The sequence below is a fragment of the Motacilla alba genome, chromosome 5 (genome assembly GCF_015832195.1).
Source record: "Motacilla alba alba isolate MOTALB_02 chromosome 5, Motacilla_alba_V1.0_pri, whole genome shotgun sequence".
Taxonomy (NCBI): domain Eukaryota; kingdom Metazoa; phylum Chordata; class Aves; order Passeriformes; family Motacillidae; genus Motacilla; species Motacilla alba.
In genome coordinates, this window is record NC_052020.1 from 7,089,987 (window position 1) to 7,111,221 (window position 21,235).

At 44.6% G+C, this 21,235-nt stretch overlaps 2 protein-coding genes across 2 annotated transcripts; both read right to left on the reverse strand.

Annotated features, from left to right (window-relative positions):
• Window positions 1-7,909: 7,909 nt before the first annotated feature.
• Window positions 7,910-12,813, reverse strand: LTO1 (LTO1 maturation factor of ABCE1). The gene is made up of 5 exons (XM_038139539.1): window positions 12,754-12,813; window positions 11,464-11,569; window positions 10,577-10,647; window positions 10,010-10,127; window positions 7,910-9,649 (listed from the first exon to the last, which is right to left on the reverse strand). The coding sequence occupies exons 1-5, from the start codon at window positions 12,792-12,794 to the stop codon at window positions 9,581-9,583; spliced, it is 405 nt and encodes a 134-aa protein (XP_037995467.1). The 5' UTR covers window positions 12,795-12,813; the 3' UTR covers window positions 7,910-9,580.
• A 2,448-nt stretch (window positions 12,814-15,261) lies between these two features.
• Window positions 15,262-20,895, reverse strand: FGF19 (fibroblast growth factor 19). The gene is made up of 3 exons (XM_038138657.1): window positions 20,198-20,895; window positions 20,001-20,104; window positions 15,262-17,122 (listed from the first exon to the last, which is right to left on the reverse strand). The coding sequence occupies exons 1-3, from the start codon at window positions 20,499-20,501 to the stop codon at window positions 16,790-16,792; spliced, it is 741 nt and encodes a 246-aa protein (XP_037994585.1). The 5' UTR covers window positions 20,502-20,895; the 3' UTR covers window positions 15,262-16,789.
• Window positions 20,896-21,235: the final 340 nt, after the last annotated feature.

A 21,235-nucleotide genomic window follows, 5' to 3' on the forward strand; every position in this document is an offset into this window, starting at 1 on the left:
TTTTTTGTTTTTTTTTTTTTTGGTTTTCGTTATGCATTTTATAAAGCTGGATACTTTGTCTGATCTGGGGTTTATTATCATAGTAGTTTTAAGTTGTGTTACTAGCCACATTGATATATGAAAGGTGCATTATAATATAACTCTTGTGTGCCACCTGATGTGGTTCTCCCTCAGCTAGGACACATCATTTGGTATGATAGGTTATCTTCTGGAACTCTAAGTATTTTGTGTGTTTAATCTGTTATGATATACTAGAGTTTTTTTGGTTGTTTTGTTTTTTTGGTTTATTTTTTTTTTTTTATAATTATAGCATAATGCTAATTTAAAGAAAGCCTGTAAATCTCATAAATAAGCCAGCTAACAGAGTTGTATGCTGAAGAATAATCTAGCTGTTGCCTGTATGCTGCTAAACCAAAACAGAATTAGAACTCCTTTTGAGGCAAATGCAGTTAAGATCCTACATAGTGCATAAATAAGCATTGCAATGCTACTAGCAGTCGCAGGACCCAGGAGGACTGGATACATTCTGTCCAAATTTCAGGAACATTTCTTACTGCTTACCTCATAAAACACTTCTGTTTGTGGCATCTCTGTGTCTCTGAACCAAACATGATTATTGAGTTTAGTGCTTGTTGGTTTTATTATGTGTTACACTGAGTGGTAGTGTGTACTGCAAATTTTTTTGAAATATTGTATGTACTGAAAAAAGGCCAAATCCAGATAAGTGGGTTCATGTGCCAACAGAGATGCTTTATTTGTCACATTATTATAACAATCTGTAGTAAGCAAAAGCAATTCAGATTTGTACATTTTTATATTGTACTTATTGGCATCACTGGTCTGAAATGCACATTTTCACCAACAGACCTGTAACAGACAAGTTTCCAGCAAAAAAAAAAAAATCTAAAGTCTAGAAATAAAATTGGTAAAACCCAACTGTTGTCGTCTTTTAATTTACATTTCCTTTTAATTGCCTTGAAAATGCTGAATGGTTGTAAGTCCCTGGTGCTGTGAGTAAAGCACGTGACATTTTCTAGGTTTGACACATTTTAAAAGCTGAAGACCTTTTGTTGTTATTTTAGGAAACCGTGGGTGTTTCGAGCCATGGGTAGGTAACTGCCTGCCTGTCACACCAACGTGTCCTTTTAAAGAAGGAAAATATTTTTTTCCCTGCCTGAAGACTTTATTTTTTTTCACATTAAAGGAAATTAGTCATAGTAAAATGCCCTTTGGTGGTTCATGTGAATAAGGGGTGAAACGCAGTAGGTGTTGGATGGCACAGAATGCTTGCTGGTATTTTCTCATCACTGGAAGGTTTTGTGTCCCAGAAGACCTTTACAGAAGACAGTTGGTTTTAAAAGCCAGTTAAGCTGCCTTCTTCTCTGTGCCTTCCCTTCAGACAGCTTTTACAGCTAAGAGAATATGGAATAAACCTGAAAAACATTAAAGCCAACTAAAAGAATGTAAAAAAAAAAGAACTGGACCTAGGAATTAAATATTTGTACAAAATAAAATGAGAAAAAATTATAACCTCTGTTTCAATACGCAATCCAAAATATCTCTGAAAAGAGGGGTTGCACATTATCTATTATTTTCAGAGCTGAACACAGCAGAAGCAGCTAATTTTTAGTGGAGATGGTCAAGCTTATACCCTATGTATTTGATTATTTAGCCTGTGAAATTATTTCTGCCTTAAAGAAAAATTATGTAAAAGGCCAAGTGCTCATCCTCCCTGCCACAAATTAGAAATCTGGTACCTGCCTTCTGAGTTTCCCACTGACTAAACTTCACGTTACAACTGATTCTGTGCAGCAAGTGCAGCACAGGAAATGAAAAATGAAACTGCAGAGCTAACTTCTAACGTGTTAATCATTGTCTAGTGCAGAATAAGCTCCTTTCAGGGCAGTTACCACTAGATGGGAAACCACCTGCATCAGAAGAATCCCAGATGAGCCTGTGTGAGCTCGGTGGTTTCCCACTCATTTCAGCCAGAAACCTGAAGCCTTTGTGGTCTGCTGCAAAATCCCAGGTCAGGTGGGTGAAGTCAGACCAGTACAAATGGAGTCTGGTTTGTTCCTTTCGAAACGGGCAGCTCCTCTGTACGGTGAGTTACACTGGGAGGTGTAAAACACTGAAAGATGACCTGAACTAAACTCACGGGGACTTCAAAAACACATCAAGCCAAAGCTGAAATTGGTCTGGGCCAAAAATGATTCATTTTTCCCAGCATAAAAAACCCCAAAACCTCAGAAAGAACAAATACCTTTCTTTTGTATGGCTGATGGCTCATCCCTCTGATCTTAAGTGTTTGAAAACCAAGTGAGGACACACTTAGGGGATCTTGACTTCTGAAAAAAATCTTGTGCTGATAAAAACATTACAGTGATTCAGTGAGAAATGTAAACCTGTGTTTGGCTGAATGTGTTAAGTAAGTTTTGCCATTCCCATCTCTTTTATAAATGCTGTTAAACTGACTAAGTGTTGTGACTTAAGTAGGTTTAAGCCCACATAGTCAGCTCTATTTTTTACATTTTCCTTCTCCTGAACATCATCTCTAAATGCAGACTCCTCAACTTGAATGCTGGGTGAGCTATGCCAGTATTACTCACATTGCAAAGGGCAGAAAGACAAGAATGTAGCAAGAAAAACAATTTACTATAGGCTGCAAAAAATATGCATGTTCAGCTAGACTATGTTGTAGCTTATTAAAGGGAAAACCACTGTATTTTTTTGTATCAAAACGAGACATGTACGAAGAAAAACCTCCAACAGACCTCCCAAAAACCTTCCCAGTATCATTGCTGAATTCAGGCCATTTGACAGTCTTGGACCTTTTATGAACACTTAAATTCAAATGCTCTTTATTAAACAATAAACAAGAACTAGCAAATGGGAAAAAAACCCTCCTAATCCACTTGCATTCAAGTACAGCTGTCATTTTAAGTGATAGAAAACTCCAGAAGATAGAGGAGAAAGAGAAGGTTGGAGCTGTTGTTTTTAAGAGTCACAGGAATGACCCATGCACGTGGGCTACACAGGCTGAGATTCCTACAATGGGACAATGGCAGTAAAGCTATAAATGATGGCATTTTAATGAATTTTAATGAACTCCTGTTGGCATCAATTTATGAGAAATGTATCTCTTCAGACAAACAAGGTATTTTTATGACCCCACAAATATAATTGCTCATAGTAAATGCATTGGCATGGCCAGCATAGATTCCCGAGTGTCTTCTGACTGAGTCCCACACCATATTCCAGTCAAGTGATGAGAAAGGGAATGCAAATTAGTCAGTGGGATTGCACTGCTAATGGGACATTTGCCAGACTTCCGATTTTGTTCTTTATGGCCAAGCAGGACCAAATGTAGGAGGAAGGCAAAAGTTACCCATTTGCTTTTTGATCGTCATAAACATTAAAGAGTGAAACCAGAAATCATTCCTTGCTTATCCTATGGCACCTGCAGAGCCCCACCTAGACCTGTCCTCCTTTCTGCTGTGTGAAGAAAGACCAGGTATTAAAAAATCCCATATTTCAGGGAACTCACAGGTACGGGTCTCTACCAGCAGCAGGAACGCTGAACCAAAGGAGGAATTGGGACATGCAGGGGCAAAGCTCCAAGGCAGGACCTGACACACGGAGTGGCCAGAGAAGGAATCCTCCTCTGGATCCGTGTGGGGAACAGAGGTCTAGAGCTCTGAGTCGGGCTTGTAGTGTGTGCATCACAGAATGGAAATTGCCATCCACTCACCTGCTGAGTAAATAAATTTTAGATTCTTCGTTGCCGAGTGGTTTTGTTTCATCCATCCCACCCGGCAGCAGCGCGGTGACACGGCTCAATCCCCTCACAAGCCATATTCCACCGAAGCCTGGTCTCCCATGACAGCCACCTCGTTTGTGGCTGGGATGTGATCTGTAGCATTAGCAGCAGTCTCCAAGAGGCTGGGCCGAGAGATCCTCACCCAAGGCCCACAAAAGCACCAGCAGGGCATTGTGACAACACCCCTGAGCCAGCCCGAGGCAGTGACCTGGTGTCCTGAGCCACTCTCGGATGGCAAACTGTCTGCAACGGGCAATTGAGCTTTTTGATGTTTCATTTCTCCCCTTTATTAGATTGTATCACTCCAGATTGTTCAAATACAGGGTATTATTTTTGAGCAGCTTTCTTTCCTCCCTGAACATCCACAGACCAAAGTAGTTCTTTACATTTGGCTATTTTAAATATGAACAGCAAACCTTCAGCCAATGGACACTGTTCAATTTCCAGAAGACATCCTAAATTATTTACTCATAAGTAAACATTATTTCTTCTAAGTGTAATACATTTATTTTGTGGGTTTGACTTAATATTTCTGTAGCCATTTCAGACACTCACTCTGACCATTTAATTCCTTTTAGACAACACATCCATTAGCCACATATTTTTTAGTTTCTCTTTTCATGGAGACCCTTGGACTGCAAAGGATCAGAAGGGCTCTTCCCTTATGGATATGACTTTCCACTGTCAGTGAAAGAAGTTTCATCTGCCTTCACTTCTGTGTGACAGTGCTCACCAGTGTTGCAGAGCCAGACAATGCAAAGCCTCATGTTTGTGGAACATCGTTTCTCACAGCTTTCCGACCACCAAAATTCAGCCCTCCCATGTTTTTAAATCCCTCTGTAAACCTGCTCAATGTGTCTTCAACAATCTCTTTCCTCCATGTTTCTCCTGAAGGAGTATTCCAGGTAAATCACAAGGCAAGGCTCTTTGAAAAAGTGTCTCCATGCTTGCTAACACCCTTTTTTTCTTTCTCATTTGTTTGAGGTATAATGACGCTACTGGAATTTTATGAAATTTGTCCTCCTCCTAAGGCAGAAGAGAGCTTATAAGAAGACTGAGACATAAAACTGTAATAAGCCAGGTTCTCAAAATGTGGTTCTAACAACGTACTTGTGGTGAAGCAGGTTAATGCAGTCCCAAACTGTGCTCCAATCATTCTCCACCCCACTCAGGTGCTCTGGCTGTGACACATAAAATGATGCCACAATCCATGTGGGTTTGGGTTTCCAGTGTACTTGACTACCTGCCCCACAACCAAGGTCTCCTCAGGAAGGAAACACAGTGCAGATATAACTCCTAGCTCTGCTAGGAAATGACATTCTGTTCTGTCCGTTCTTAGTCTCAGAGTAATTTGCTTTTTAACTTGTATTTCAGAAACTGTCAAGTGCTTATTAACAATAACTTCTGTATGTGTGTGTGTTTTTAACAGAGGTAAACGGGGTCTCAAAAATTCAATGTCTGCACATACATTGCAAAAAAAAAAGCAGGCCAGTTTAGAGAACAATGTAGGCATGTGTTTTTAAACTACTGTTCGTGCAGTCTGGTCAGGGCTGTGTGACACAGTATACAGTGTTTTGTCATCCAAGGAATGTCTTTGATCAAGAGTTTATGCAAGAAGAAAAAAAAAGCCATGAAACCCTAATCCGTTCCCACAGTCCAGTAAACGTGAGCTGGACAAACAGTGGACAATAGCAGCAAAGCTTGCTGCTGGAACAATGGCTGCAACTAAAAAAATTAAAGGGTTGCTGACTCACAGTTCCTACTATCAAGAAGGATTCCACATAGTGTTGATTATTGCCCAGAATCCTGAAGATGCTGAAAGTTAAAAAGTGTTGAGCTAAAGCAGCAGAAGAGGGAGTTAAAATCAGAAATGGAACAGCGACAAATGCTGAGTTGATTCTGTCTGATGCACAGTCAGGATGCAGGGACTGAATAATCAACCTCCTTTCTGCGGAACATTTTGCTAAAATAAAACTCCATGATTTTACTAGGAACGAGTATCAGTTAAATTCTGTCAGACAGGAGGCCACTATATCAGGTGTCACCCTAACAAATTCTGCACAACTAGAATTGTGTAGCTTTCGAATTTTTCCAAGGCAAAAGTTTTATGCCATTTCTTATTCCTATTCAGAAATCTCCCCAAAACCAGAAGCACAGAACGCTGCACTAGTGCTCAATTAGTTATGGTTACAGAATAGGATAAAATCATTTAAAACATTGTGCAGCAAGCTGCTTTGGAATCAAATGAAACAATGCCTGGGTTTTTTTCACTTTTCTTCTATTCCATGCATTTAGGAAGTCTCCCATGTTTCAGATGAAACCGTATCTCCTTCCACACAGTAGTGCAGCATTTGAGAAGTAGTACTACAGAATTCTAGAACAAAAAATGCTGAAAAAAATTTAATTACCACACTAGGGGAATAAACACTCCAGTGACTAAGGTGGGAGCATTCCCAGTGTAATGTCAAAGAGATATTCAGGTTAGCTACAAATGAACTGACTGTGCAAGCTTACAAAACGGCACACAGAGCTTTTATTATTATTATTATCACCCCAGGCTAGGCTGGTCCTTCAGTTCCAAACCCTGGGACACACTGAAGTGCTTCAGCAGTGCTTTGCTCCAGTTGGCCTTTACACATCAATCCCAGACACCACAACTTGCAACTGGCAACCTGCTGAACTCCTCTCACACCTCCCAAATCCCCTTTTTCCTTGGTGATATATCCACTTCTGTGGGAATGTGTACTGTCACAACTTTATCCATTAAAAAAACAACTCTGGCAGACTGTAAAATGAGAATCTTCATGGTTACTTGACAAACTATGAAAGCTGAAGTTTTAAGCTGCAATTAGACCAGAAGCCATGGTTGTAAGAAGTTGCAAAGGGCATTATTCAAAAGGCACCAAGAATAGAAAGAATTAGAAAACAGTACTAGAAATATTAAGTTCTTACTCTAAAGCACTGTGGGATATTAGGGTGCAGGCAGACTTTTGACAGATGGATTTCCCTTTATTCCAATGCAGGAAGTTGCATTTCCAGCCCAAGTGTAAATAAGCATTCATAAATACAGGGCAGGCTCAAACTCTCTCTTGCATCTCTTCAAAAACCAAAACCTATAAAAACCTTGAAACTGATTTACCAGAAAATTAAAACTCCAAATTTAATCTCACGTGGAAATTGTGCAGAAAAACAGATCAGGATTCAAATGAGCCAGAATACCTCTACAGGGTTGGTTTTGAAGCAAACAATTGCACACCCAGATTATTTTTTTTTCTGATTTATTTCACTCATTTCTGTCCATGACAGATATTCACTCAAAGCTGGGATTTATCACCTTTAGTACAGCTGACAAGAAATGGAAAGGAAGTTGCTTAATGAAGACAGAACAAGAATTGTGCCTGGGAACTTTACCAAATGGTATTCAAAGTTTACCTCTCTGCTGATGCCTCAAAATTCACTATTTCTTGTACTCACCACACATTGCAGAAAAGAAAATTACAGCTCTTCTGGATTGCCATGACTTCAGCAGCCTAGCAGTAATGAGCTGTGTATCCACCTTGTAATACAATTCCATATTCCACAGTCTCAGCTGAGAGATGATCACCAAGAGACAAAACAAGCTAGAACGCAGTCCAGGCAAGTCAGAAACTGGTGACTGAAGTGTTTCAGACATTCCTCCCTAACTACTGGGCTGAAAGTAGGGGTGGTGAATGAGTACAGAGATATATTCTTAAGTCTTACTTCTGCAAAATTTCAAACTTCTTGGACAATCAGCACCAAGCCACAATCTCGATGTCCTGCTTTATTAATAACCAGTACCATAATGTACAAGGTTGCATATTTTTCTGTATCTTTGTGACCCCAAGACAAAGACAAATGAATATTCTTGATGGAACCTGGGCTATAAATCAGGCATACCCAAACCTCAGCTGTAAATCAGGCATTAAAAACACCTCTACAGAATGCTGGGAATGTTCCACTGCCACAGCATGGAACGTGACACAAACCCCCACAAATCACTGCAGAAAACAACAACAACAACAAAAAAAAAATGGCACTGAAGAAAGCACACAACTGCACATCCAACATAATTTGGAACTGTACCTCATTTAATAAACCAAATCAGGCCCCCACAAGGTGTGAAACAGCAGATATTCAGAAAAATACAGACTCATGGAAGAAGAGACTCCATCAGTGTGTCCACACAAATGAAACTTAATTAAAGACCTAATTAAAACAATAAAGACCTAATAGATAACCCTAAACCTGGTATATCCCAGCTGGAAATCCTGGCTGATACAATACTTATCGTTCACTATATACACATGTATTTATATAATAATTTACTCTAATATTATTTTTTTTAAATAGAACTAAAGCAATACAAGAAAATTAGCCACCAAACCCATTTTCCAAATAACAGTCACCACCTGACTGCCAAAGACCCTTTCTCTCCTGAGCTGAACAAAAATAACTGTGTTTGGTACAATCTCTGGAGCAGCACCTTGGCTTGTCACCCACATATCACACACTTCTATTAAACAAATGCTGCACCTGGAGCTCTCACAACCCTACTCTTGCTTTTACAGACATTTTAGCAAATGAGGAAACAAGTAAAAATTAATTCCTACCTCAGCATTACTTCATTGCGAAGATATTCTCTGCATAATTAGAATTATCAGGAGTGTGTAAGTTCTGCACTGTCTATTTTAACCACTTCACCCACACAAACATTTGTGAGCTCCTACAATCCCACACATCCACTAGATGGCTCTGACACTGCCTGTGGCTATCACAATTCACATGTGAGACAGTTCAACAAACCAAAAGCCTCAAATTTGTCTTTGATTTTCGTATTTCATATCAAATTCATGAGGCTGAACCATGCCATGCAGGCAGAGCCAGGGTACACACACACAGGGCACAGGTGGTAAAGGGAATCCTGGAATTCCTTACTGGAATGCAAAGACATCCAGCAGCCCAAGCCAAAGCCTGTTCCAGGTACTGCTCTCAGTTAACACAGCTGGCAGCATCCACTGATTTGGAATGAGACTCAAGTGGTCACTTCTCAAGGCTGGCACATAAAAAGCTGGTCTGTGTCAGTCAATGAGAATCACAACTCTTCTGGCAGTCATGTTCATCTCACCCACCACCTAAACTGGTAACTCGTAGGGAGGGGTTAGATTTTGTGGAGATTGCTCCCTTTCCCCCATCAGTCTGCAAATCTATTGGAAAATCCAGGCGCAAATTCCATGTTCTGAGCAGGTATCTTCATCCTTCTCCTCTGCATTCTGACCTCCTCTGTCATTCCATCTTCTCTCCACAAAAATGTTTCCTGCTGCCAAGTCCGCAGGGAATTGATTTTATTTTCCTTCCCCCACAGCAGGTACACATTGTGTAAACTGAACGATCTGCATACACAGATTTTTAAGTAGCAGACATCCTTTAAAACAAGGAAACTGTGCAAATGCTTGCTTTCCTTCTGAGGAATTATCAGTAAAAGACTAGCAAAGAATTAAAACAAATATTTCTATTTAACAGATGAACACACTAGGGTGTGTAATAGCCTAAATAAAACTTGGAGATAATAAATGTTAAATAACACTGCAAGTCTAGTGATTTTTCACTTCCCCTTTAACATCTCTTCACTATTTTGATTTTTTTTTTTTTTAATATAATAGTAGATGGACACTTTTCCAGTTCTGTTCTTTTAATGTTTTTTTTCCTTTGGTCATCCAGGATTATCTTCATCTGTTGCGTTCAAAATGTTAGTGAAGATCTCTCATTCCCAATTCTAAAGTCAGCCTGAATATTTAGCATTGAGCAAACCTAAAAAGGAATACACAGAAGTGTTTCAAAGGGTGCATTTTTCAAGAAGAATGTTCAACAAAACTCCCAATTGCTCCATTCATCTTCTTCTGATCCCACTCATAATTCAAATTGCCAAAGATTATTTCCAACTTGCTTTTAAAAGAATTTTTTTCCTTTATTTTGCATTTGTTATTGCTTGGGAAATGTTCAACTATCAAGGATTTTCACTTGTATCTCACACGTATCTCACTTCAAGTATTTTGCTATGACTGCCGAATGGGAATGATAACTGCTCCACAAAATTTTGGAATGGCTTTAGAAATGAAGTACCATCAAAAATTAATTTATGTGCTAAGATTACAACTTAATCCTACAAACCTGTTTATATTTTCCTCTGATTTTTTCCAGATCTTCTTGCAGCTTATCGTAAGTGGGGTCTTCATATGGGAACTTCTGAAGCATCCCTATTAATGAATCCAGAGCCCTCATCTTTTTCCTAGAAAAACCAAAATGAATCAAATCAAAAGAAAACCCAATGATCCTCACACAGGAGTTTTTTCAATCCATCACTATGAAAATTATACTGATACATAATAATCCAGAGCACAAAACCCAGCCCTCCATCCTTCTTTAATTCAACTTCTCCCATTCAGCCCATTGTCAGGTTTGTTCCCTATTCTTAAATAAGAAATTATCCAAACTAGGAATTATTCCAAAGTGGGAATTAAGCACAACTGACAGATTTAAAGCTTCCATTTCAACTTACCAGTCCAAAGTTGAAAAAGTATTCAAGAATCAACAAAAATACTGGGCAAAACAAAGAAATGCAACCAAAAAGGCAATTCTGGCAGACAGATTAATCAAAATGGGACAGAAAAAAAAAAAAAGATGTGAAGAGAAGAATGGAAGTCACAGTGAAATGACTTTAAGCCTTTTTAACCTCACCTCTTCTTTTCATCTGTGCATTTCTGGAGCAGACAGCGCCACGTCAGTGCAAACCCAAGGTAGCAACCAATCTAAAATCAATTTAAAAGAGTCATGAGGGAAAAGAAAAAACCCCAAAGGACACAGAGCATAGAGAGCGGAACAAAAATAAAGCACCACACTGTAACTCACTCTTTGGGAAACTAAACCCTGGGTACACAAACGTGTTTCCAAGCTGGAAAGGCTGACAAGTGTAAGGTGCCTAATCCTGCCTCCCTCTGGAGCTTTCCCAGGATGAGGAGATCACAGCAATTCTCTCTCATGGTCTGTCCAGCACCATTTTGTACAAACCATCCAGCTCTGGAGACTGCTCTCTGGCATTCTCAGCCTGTAGCTGTGACAAACTGGAGTGGACAAACAGGACAAGCTGAGGTGGCTCCCCAGCAGGCTCCAGCCCCTGAATTCCTAGGAATGGCCATTGATCCAGGTGTGCCAGCACACAGAGCTGGCTCCACGTGCAGAGGAGGAACAGTGCCACAGCACCCTCACAGCATCACAACCAACAAAGAGTGCACGAGACACGCAGAACTGCCTCTGTGTGGCTCCAGATTCCATGCTTTTCCCTGTGCTGGGCCACAGGAGATGGCACTGGGGGGCAGCAGGCCCTTCAGCCATAAATGTGGGGAAAAAAAAGAGTCTCAAAGCTCCATACAGCAAACAAGCTGAGAAAACACAGGTGCATCTACTGAACTCTCCAGCTCAAAACAGCACCTTTACAGCAGCTTTATGGATCCTCCTGGACACAGCCAGAGCAGTGAGACACAGCAGGCCTCAGCCTGGAGATTTCTGTGTGGCTGTCATCATCTAACGACGGGAAGATTGCAGGGCTGAGGAGTTCCCCCGTTTACCTCCGAGCCCATCCTGGCTCCGTGGAGTGCTCCGTACCTCCTGCCCTCAGCCATGCCAGCGTGGCTGCCCTCTGCCAGCCCCTCCTGGAAGCCCTGCCCGTGGAACCTGGGGGAGCAGAAGCACAGCTCTGTCAGTCTGCCGTCAAGTCACACTGCGCACGAGTGGCCCCGGGCAACAGAAACGGGCATCGCCTCCAAAGCTCAGAAATGCCACGCGAAATCAATTTAAATTCCGGAATCACAGGATCACAACTTGTTTTGGTTGGGAAAGACCTCTGAGATCATCCAGTCCAACCTTTGAATGATCAACACTTTATCAACCAGCCCAGAGCCATAAGTGTCACATTCAGCTGTTCCTTGGACCCCTCCAGAAGTGGTGACCCCAGCAGCTCCCTGGGCAGCCCCTTCCAAGGCCTGGCAGCTTTTCCCATGAAGAAATTCCTCCTTATGTCCAACTTAAACCTCCTCAGGTGGAGCTCAAGGCCACTTCTTTTTGTCCTGTCACTTGTTACCAGGGAGTAAAGTCTGGCCCCACATGGGGGCTCCTGTCAGGGAGTTGTAGAGAGAGAGAAGGCTCTCTCTGAGCCTCCTTTTCTCCAGGCTGAGCCCCCACAGCTGCTTCTCATCCGACTTGTGCTCCAGATCCTGCCCCAGCTCAGTTCCCTTCTCTGGACACACTCCAGCAACACAATGTCTTGGATTAAGGTGCCCAAAACTGACCCCACAATTCAAGGTGGGTGCCCAGAACAGGGGGATGGTCACTGCCCTGGTCCTGCTGGCCACACTACTGCTGACACATGCCAGGATGCCACTGTCAATCTTAGCTATCTGGGCACACCTGGGCTGGCGTTCAGCAGCTCTCGGCCAGCACCGCCAGGCCCTTTCCCTGTGGGATGCTTCCCAGGAGCTTTCCCGCTGTCCTGGAACGCTGCAGAGGGCTGAGCCGGGCCTTGCTGCCTGCTCTCAGCCATCAACCCAGCCTGCCGCCGTGGCTCCCACTCCGTGCTGAGCCCAAGTCCCTCGGCAGCCCGTTCCAGCGTCCGGCCATCCTCTGGATGAAGCAGCGCTCCCTCACACCCAACCCGACCCTCCCCGACCCCGCTCCGGGCGCTGCTCCGCCTCACACCGCGCACAGAGGCGAACCTTCCCCGCCCTCCTCCTCGGGCTCAGCGCTCTGCCTGCTTTCCCTGCCGCCCCCCGGCAGCTGCCAGAGGGAAGCAGAGGCCCGGGGGAGCCCGGGGCTGCCAGGAGCCGCCGCGGTGCGGCCGCGGGCTGCCCCTGTCCCCTCACCTCTGCTCGGCCAGCACGATCCCGTCGAACAGGTCGGCCATGGCGGCGCGGGGCACGCCGGGAGCGGACGGCGCGCGGGAGGGGGCGTGGTCCGCATACATAGGCCACGCCCCCAGCGGTAAGCCACGCCCTCTGGCGGCGATGGCGGGCGGCCACCAGGGGGCGCCCGAGCGCCGCCACAGATGGCGGCCGGGGGGGGAACGGAGGCGTGCTAAAAAGTTCTGCCCCGTGTTCCAAACATCCCGCCCCGCGTCCCAAAAAATCCCACTCCGCGTTCCAAAAAATCCCACCCCGCGTCGCCGAAACCCCGCCCTGAGTTCCGCCAGCCTTGGTGCTGCGAGCGGTGCGGTGCGGAGCGTGGCGCAGCGGGCGGCGCGCTGTGGCTGAGGAGCCGGGCCTCGATCTCCGGCCTGAGCCTGCCCCGACACGGCTTCAGGCCGTCCTCCCGGGCCTGCCGCTGGCCATGCGATGATAGCGTTTACACGTCTCTCTCTCTCGCGTAGTACCGGTGTCTGTGGCTTTCAAGAAGTGTGTTTTTGGGGCGTGTGCCCACAGTTGTTCCCTGTGAGGGTGGTGCGGCCCTGGTTGCCTGGGGAAGCTGTGGATGGATGCACCTTCCCTGGAAAGTGTCCCAGGCCAGGTTGGATGGGGCTCTGAGCAACGTGGAAAGGTGCCCCTGCCCCTGGAACGAAATGATCTTTAAAGTCCCTTCCAACCCAAACCAGTCTATGATTCTAAAACATAATTATTTTTGCTGTTATACCCACCTAAACTGCAGTGTGCCGTTCTAGGCTGCTCTATTAAAATACGAGTTGTTACAGGTCAATGCGGGTCAAAGGAAACATTTGTACTCATTTACAAGCACCTGTTTTAAAGTTAACTTATAATATTATTTTCCAGATGCTTAATGAAAATGTGGCTCTGGGTCACATTATTCTGCCACCCTGGTGTTGGAATATGTATATTTTTGAGGGGAAAAAATAGAGAAATTTTATTTAATTTATCAAGTTGTTCCCCATTCTTATTGAAAGTACACTGGCAGAGTAGAAAGAGTGGCCCCCAAATTTTCCACCAACAGGGTTTCAGTGATTTGAGCAGAGGTAAAGTGGAACTGTGACTTTGAATAGATTTATAGGTTTTTACACTTCCACCAAGTGGAAATGAAGACGCTCAGCATCTCCTTCCCTGCAGCCTTCCCGCTCCTCCAGCAACTCGTATTTGCACATCACAGCTTCCAGCTGAGACTTCCCAAGGAGACATTTGACACCCGAGCTTTAAAAACGTTTTAGGGCTGTAAAATGTGCTGTTGCAAACGAAGGCACCGCTATTGTCCTCCTGCCTTTGGGGGTGTGCTGACGGGTGCTGGTGGTGTTTACATTCCCACAGAACCCAAGGTGCTTTCTGGAGGTTTTGCACACCCGGTTCCTGAGTCAGGTGTCGCAGGGCAGGGGAAGCGTTTCCCAGCAATCCTCCCACCTCAAGCCGAGATCTTGTCAGATTTTATAAGCAAAACAGCCAGGTTTGGTCAGAGCTGGGATGGGAAAACTCCAACGAAAACCGAAGCTCTCCAGGAAGTGGTATGGGTTAATTTAGCTCCTGGCATTCTTCCCTCTGTCTGAATAAATATTGAACCAACTTCTAACCGTGCTGTTGCAGGAAAAACCATCGTGCTGCCGGTGGAAGAATGTAAGCCAAAGGTGTCAGCAAATAAGGTCACGAGAGAGCTCAAGATGATGTTCCCAAAATGTAAGGCTGCTTGTCTTTGCACCCTTGAGAAATATTCACCATGTTACACCCACTTAAAAAATCTCTCACTGGGTCAATTAAACTGTGTACCCTCCATTATTTGCCATGTTTCCTGTCAAATCTGTGCAAATTTTTAGCAGAAGAGTAAAAGCTATTTTTCTTTTCTTGCCCAAACTTTAAAAGTTTATTCTTACATTATTTTGTTTTCTGTTGGGTTTTTTTTTTTTGTTGGGTTTTTTTTTTTTAAGAAATGTTTTGAAAGGTGTTCAAAGAAAATATAGTGACTGATCACAACTGGAAATGAAACCCCCTAAGATCTGAAAAGTTTTGCAATAAAACAACCTGAAAATCAGAACTACCTCTTCCAGCAAACGAGGAGTAGGAACCCTCCGGATGTGTGGCAGTGGCTCAGCACAAAAGAGAATGGGAAAACACCATGGCAGATGTTTGCCAGCCAAGAAATCCGCTGTTCCTGTGTCTCACAGCATTTCCAAACGGAAACGTTCAGGCTCTTTTCCTGCCAGAAACTGACATCTTTTTCAGGCAAAACTCTCCACTTTTCTCCCTGGCAGCACTGGTTAGAATGGATCCCGTTTTTCAATGGGAGCAGCCTTCTACCCACAGGATGTTTTTGTCAAGGGAAGTGGTTGAGTCACCATCTCTGGAGGTATTTAAAAGATGTGTGGATATGGCGCTTAGGGAGAGACAGAAGAGCCAAGCAGATTTCAGCGTTAAAGATGATTTTCTCTTTTATTGCAAATGTACACATTACACTAATGATAATGCACGGAAATTTAAAAATTGGCTAAAATTACGGCTATTTAAAAATTGGCTAAAAATTGGCTATTGCTGGCTAGAATTCTGTTGATTACGAAACGTCACAAGATTTGTTACAACTAAAAAACCCACCTTCAGAAGTATATAAATAGAATTTTGAGCATAAATAACAGTAACAAAATAAACAGATGTACGTATTCAATAAATTAATTATAAATATTGCATTGGCAATGAAGTGCTAGGACAGAAGAACACCGGTATTTCCAGTAGAGCTTTTTTTTTCTTTTTCTTTTCTTTCTTTTTTTTCTTTTTCCTTTTTTTTTTTTTTTTGTACAGAAATCTCTATTATAAATGAACCTTTGGAAACAAGTAGAATCCCTGAACCATCCTTTTTTTTGGTTTTTTTTTTTTCCCTTTGGCTTCACCTTGGCTATTCCTTCACTGAATCTTTTCAGAGGGAGAACAGAACTTGAAGACACTGAGTGCCTTGGCCAGAGGTCCTCACAATCCCTTCTTGCAAGGAGAATCCTGACCCAGTTCTGCAGCTTTTAACTCACTAAACCATCTCTCCACTGATTCCCATGGATGCTGAATCAAGCCTGGAAGTGACTTGAAAGAATTCCTGGTGGTTAAAGGTTGAACACAAAAACCTATTTCACAACTGATTTGACCTATACATCCGTTCTCAGTGTTTTTCTCTGTTTGCTAATGACATGTACATGCTTATATACAACACAATCTTCATTTAAACATTCATTTGAGCTGCTCATTCCCGACCTGATGAACATCAATTCTAGCCCTGGCCACTCTTCCAACCACACACTGAATCCTCACTGATTTTGATGAGAACTCTCTGCTGGGTGATTCTGATGCCACAGAGAACATAATTTAGCCTACAAAAGAAATCAACGATCAAGTTTCCCAAAGTACTTCTTAACAGTAAGGGGAGAAATTTTTCCCTTTCTTCTCTTGTTTTCTAAGGGAAGAAAAAGCACAATATACGAGCAGATTTGTTTTTTCAGTAGTATGCTTTCCACAGAAAGTTTTCCCCAGAATCTTGTTAGCAGCCTTTTGAGAAGCAGCATTAACTCAAATTACATCTGGTGGGATGTCTTCCTTCATCTAGTTTTGGTCCAAGTGTTTGAGTTTAGTTCTCTGAAGAGGAAAAGGTTTTCTGCATTTGCTCGTATGAGCAGCTATAACAGGTGAATAGATGTGGAAGTGAAGCTGGTGTAGAAAAATTACAGTTGTTTTATCACCGCCTACGGAGGAATTCTGATAAGGCTGCTAAACTTTTCGCAATTAATCCTCCTTTTCCAAACAAAACTATGGACAGGCAATTCTTTAGACTACAGAACAGCCTCTTGGCACTCATCTCTTACAGGTACAGCAAGGACGAGGCTGGGTCCGTACTCAAACACACAAAAAAGTTCCCAAATATCACTACACAGAAAGCTACAAACCCTGCAGTACTCTTCAATATTTCTGTGAAAACATGTGTATGGGAGCACAGTCAGTTCTGGAAGCTGGGGCTCTTCACTGGGGACAGTTTGGAGGCGATGCCAAAGGGGTCCATGCTGTCCGTCTCCAGGGGCGAGGAGAACGCCTCTGGCTCAAAGGCCTGGCCGTAATCACCATATTCACCAAAGTCTGCTGACTCCATGGGCACGGTGTTGATCATGGGCAAGAAGTGAGACAGGGGAAGGAAATCTTTCCCCTTGAACTGTTGTCTTTGTTTGGCACTGCTCAAAGACACTGATATTCCATGTTTTTTGGATCTGTACACGTTGTAGCCGTCGGGGCGAATCTCCTCCTCAAAGGAACAGTCTTCAGTGGAATACCTGAGCTGAAAAGCAAGGAGCAGTGAGCATTACAAATATGCCCACCAGGCTGGTTGTGTTCAACAACGACGCAAACCTTGGATGGGAAAAGTCCTAGTCCCTCAATGGTGGTATCCTGGCTTTCCCAATCCCTATTCTATTCTATTCTATTCTATTCCATTCCATTCCATTCCATTCCATTCCATTCCATTCCATCCCAGAACCCCTGAAGTTCTTTCCATGTCCATCCCACTAAATAAGCTTTGAATCCTGGGATGTGCTTCTCCACAGCCACCACACTTATCCTGTCTGAGCACTGGGAAAAAAAGTCGCAGATGCCAGAGCAGATTTAGATGAATTGTCCTTAATTGCAATCATAAGTCCCAATCCAAGTATATAACTCCTGCTCTGCTGGAGATTTGCCTGTGCAAGGGCTTCAGGATCAGGGCTGTAGAAAGGCAGTGTGGCCAGTCAGTAAAACAATGCTAAAAGGTAATTTCCACCTTTTTCCACTCAGAATTTACAGAAATTGCCAAGGACCCTTTTACAAAGTGTCATTTTCTTGTTAACATGAGAACTGTTGAATTAATACCAGCACAAGTTAGGACTTCGTACAGAAGAAATCTATTTTCTTAGGTATGAATTTGTAGGATTGCATTTGCAATGGCCTGTACAGATATTATATACCTGCAACATCTTAAGTTATATATATGACTATATATACATATAAATATTTTATTTGTTTATTGAACCCATATCAGCAGGTCAGCCCTCTCTAGATCTTTACACCAGCACTGTGTTTCTTACAGCTCTGTTGGTATTTCAGTCTCAGCTACTGCAGGTGATTGAACCTTGGTCAATAAAAGAGAATTGCTGATTATGTCTCAGTCTGCAGACACAGAAATGTCCTTACATGAATGTTCTGCCTGTCTGAACAGAGAGCATATTTAATACTTTTGGGCCTTTCTCAGACACCCTCAGTAACATGGAATAAAATTAAGGGCGTGCATTTGGTAATCTTTCAAAAAGCATGTTTTAAATTAATAAAGTAATTTTAAAATGTTTTCTTCAACTAAAATGGTGCAGTATTTATCCTCACACACACACATTATATCTCAGAAAAATATGTGTATATGACAAAAAATTGGGGCTGGATTGTCGGCTGTCTTTATGAGTGCTCAGCCTGACTAAAAAGGATGATGAAATAAAAAAGATTCTTGCTCAAGAAGTGCACACTACAAACAACAGATATTGACTGAGTCCCTGTGTCTCAGCTATACCTTTCCCCCTTCACTACACTGGGATGGTCTCTAGTCTGTTTTTTTAAACAAGTACCAAACAGACTTTTTAAGTATTTCCAGATCTTTTTTTTCCCCCACAGGAGGGATTTTTTTTTTTTTTCACAGGAGGAATCACGGTATGTCAGTAGATTCAGCATTTCCCCTAAACTACTGACTGCAGCACACAGCACATTCAAAAACCAACCCCAGTCATCAGTTTTCCAGTGTCAAAACAGGCCAAGTTGCAGGAGCACAGGTTCAGCCCCCAGACACCGTGTCTGCCCTTTTGTTCTCCCAGTCCTGAGCGTGGTGCTGATAAGGCTGAGATTTACCTGCACGGCTGCCTGGCTGGGCTGTGAGCACAGAGGTGACAGCAGGTGTCCTCAACAGGAGATGGGACAGCACAGCTACGTGCTGTTGTGTTTTCAGAATAAAACTCCAGCCTGCATCTAATATGCCACACCAGCAAATGCAGTTCCAGTCAACGTGTATGCCTTCAAAATGGTGCTAGAGGAAAGCCATTTTAAAATTCTGTGATTGCTCAAGTTCAGCTGGTAGCTCCAATGGGAGCAGAATCCAGGCTCTGATTTGTTTTGGATATACATTAAAGAATTAAGCTAATACTTGACCTACCATATAATCTGAACCTATGCACCTCATCTGAGCCTCGACTGATTTGAGCCCAGAAAAGCAACGAAATTCAGAAAGAAAAGCTTAATTCTGTGTTCTGCATTCTTAATTTTTTATCCACATTCAGAAACATCAGTGCTGCTGTTATTAAAGATACTGGGAGTTTTGAGAATGGGCCAAGTCCTTTCCTGATTAAAATCAGCAGAAATTTTGCTGAAGTAATCAAAGAAGAATCAAGCTGTATCTTTACTGTGGCATCATGAAAAGCCATCGCTCTGTGAAACTCAGGCTTCTGTGCAGACTAAATCTGAACTGCACCTGTCAAATTCTAGAGTCAAGAATGTATTCACACGCCTTAAAAATTAAGAGTTTATGTCAATGACTAGTCGCTAAACCTAGTGAAAAAGCTGATCTAGTGGCATCAGAGGGGCACGTAACTCCCCAACCCCTGAGAGTCCCGCAGCTGTGCTGTTACAGCAGGGCAGAAGTGAGGCAGTGGAGAAGCATCCTTTCCCCCTCAAAATATCCTTTTCCTGTCTGCAATTTCCTAAGGGATGGCAATCCATGTTCCTGGGAGTTGTATGCCTGGCAGCCAGCTGGCTGCAACTCGTCTCCAAAGGAGCAATCTCTTTTTTTTTTTTTTTTTTTTTTTTTTTTCTAGAATACCTTGCCTGAACAGTGAGAAATTACTCATATTCTACGGCAGAGCTTCATCTATTCCTGCAGCAGAACCACAGTCTCCCACCGATGAGAATTTTAAACCTAAACGCAGTTTTGCCCCGGGCTGTACTTTCGGTATGTTTTGGCAGGGGACACGCAAAACATCATTTACTCTGTAAGCGACCTTTCCTTTCTGCCTTCCAGCAATCCCCGCAGCCTTTCGGGCAGTGACAGCGACGAGAACCGGTGGCGGACACCTGGAAGCTTTGTTCCCCGATTATTAGAACACGCCAGAGTGGAAAATCCCCCCGGGGACAGCATCGCGGGTGCTCACCTGCCCGTGCAGCCGCCCCGCCTCGTCCATGCACAGGTACCGGGAGCTCTGCACGCCCTTGATGGCCACGGTGCGCACCGCCACGGCGCGGATCTCCAGCAGACCTGCGGGCAGACAGAGAGAGGGGACAGCAGTGCCACCCCCGCGGCCCCGTCCCCGTCCCTGTCCCCATCCCCATCCCCGCCGCCGCCACTCACTCTGCGGGCTCTGGCTGCCGGCCGCGTCCACCCGGCCGTCGGCGCCGATCCGCAGGAAGCAGCTGAAGAGCCCGTGCTTGCTGGCGGTGTAGAGGTGCCGCAGCCGGATGGGCTCTCCCCAGCCGTAGTTGAGGTGCGGGCCGGCGTCGGGCAGCGGCAGCGGCAGCGCGGAGGCGGCGGCGGCCGCCAGAGCGAGCAGCGCCAGCGCGGCGGGGCGCAGCCCCATCCCGGCGCGGCGCCTCGGGGCTGTAGCGCGGCCGCAGCCGCCCCCCGGCCTTTTATAGCTCGCCGTTATCAGCTCCATCGATCCGGCCGCATCCGATATAGAGCCCGTTTCATAGCCGGATCGGTCACTCCCCCCGAAAATATTAAGCGGGTGACACCCTAAAGCCGCTTCCTCCGCGGCCGCATCTCCGAGCTCTCTGCTCCTGCGGGGCTCCGGCCGCGCTCCCGGGGCGCTGCACGTCCCGCAGCCCCGGTGCGGCGCCGGGACGGGGACCGCGGGTGGGCGTGTGTGTACCCAGCCCACCCAGTGGCAGGAGGCTGCCCCGCTCCCCGCCGCGGCTCAGCCCCTGCCTTCGGCCTTGCCCGTCCTGTGTTTCATTTCCCTTTCCAGAGATCGAAACAGTTGCTGCCTAAACCCGGGCTCGCCTCCGAACGCTGGGGGAGCGGGACAGCCGCTCTCGGTTCCAGGCGGCGCACGGCGCTGGTACAGCCCGGCCCGGCCTTGCAGAGCCCGGTCCGGCCAGGTACTGGCGGCTGCGGGTGTCCCGGCGTGGCTCCCGGCTGGATCCCCGCCCGGCCATCCCCGGCCGTGTCACTAGATGGAGCCTGGCCCCTGGGATGCGGATGCCGCGCCTCGGGGGAGCCGCTCTGGGGGCGCTCTCCAGCGCCTGTTTGTCCCCACTTCTTACAAAGAGACTGGGGGGGCAAAAAATCCTGGGTGAAGTAAAACTGCATCGCCCGATTTAAGCTTCAGACAGAAATTTTCTTCTGGTCTGTAAATGGATTCATTCCACGTGGGCTCCTCCCAGGGAG

Coding starts and splice junctions, on each gene's coding strand:
- LTO1 (XM_038139539.1), bottom strand. CDS start 12,794: ATGGCCGACCTGTTCGACGGGATCGTGCTGGCCGAGCAGAG. Junction 10,648..11,463: donor GAGCCAGGATGGGCTCGGAG/GTAAACGGGGGA, acceptor AATTGATTTTAG/ATTGGTTGCTACCTTGGGTT. Junction 9,650..10,009: donor TCAGAGGAAAATATAAACAG/GTTTGTAGGATT, acceptor ATTCCTTTTTAG/GTTTGCTCAATGCTAAATAT.
- FGF19 (XM_038138657.1), bottom strand. CDS start 20,501: ATGGAGCTGATAACGGCGAGCTATAAAAGGCCGGGGGGCGGCTGCGGC. Junction 20,105..20,197: donor CGGCAGCCAGAGCCCGCAGA/GTGAGTGGCGGC, acceptor GTCTGCCCGCAG/GTCTGCTGGAGATCCGCGCC. Junction 17,123..20,000: donor CGGGGCGGCTGCACGGGCAG/GTGAGCACCCGC, acceptor CTTGCTTTTCAG/CTCAGGTATTCCACTGAAGA.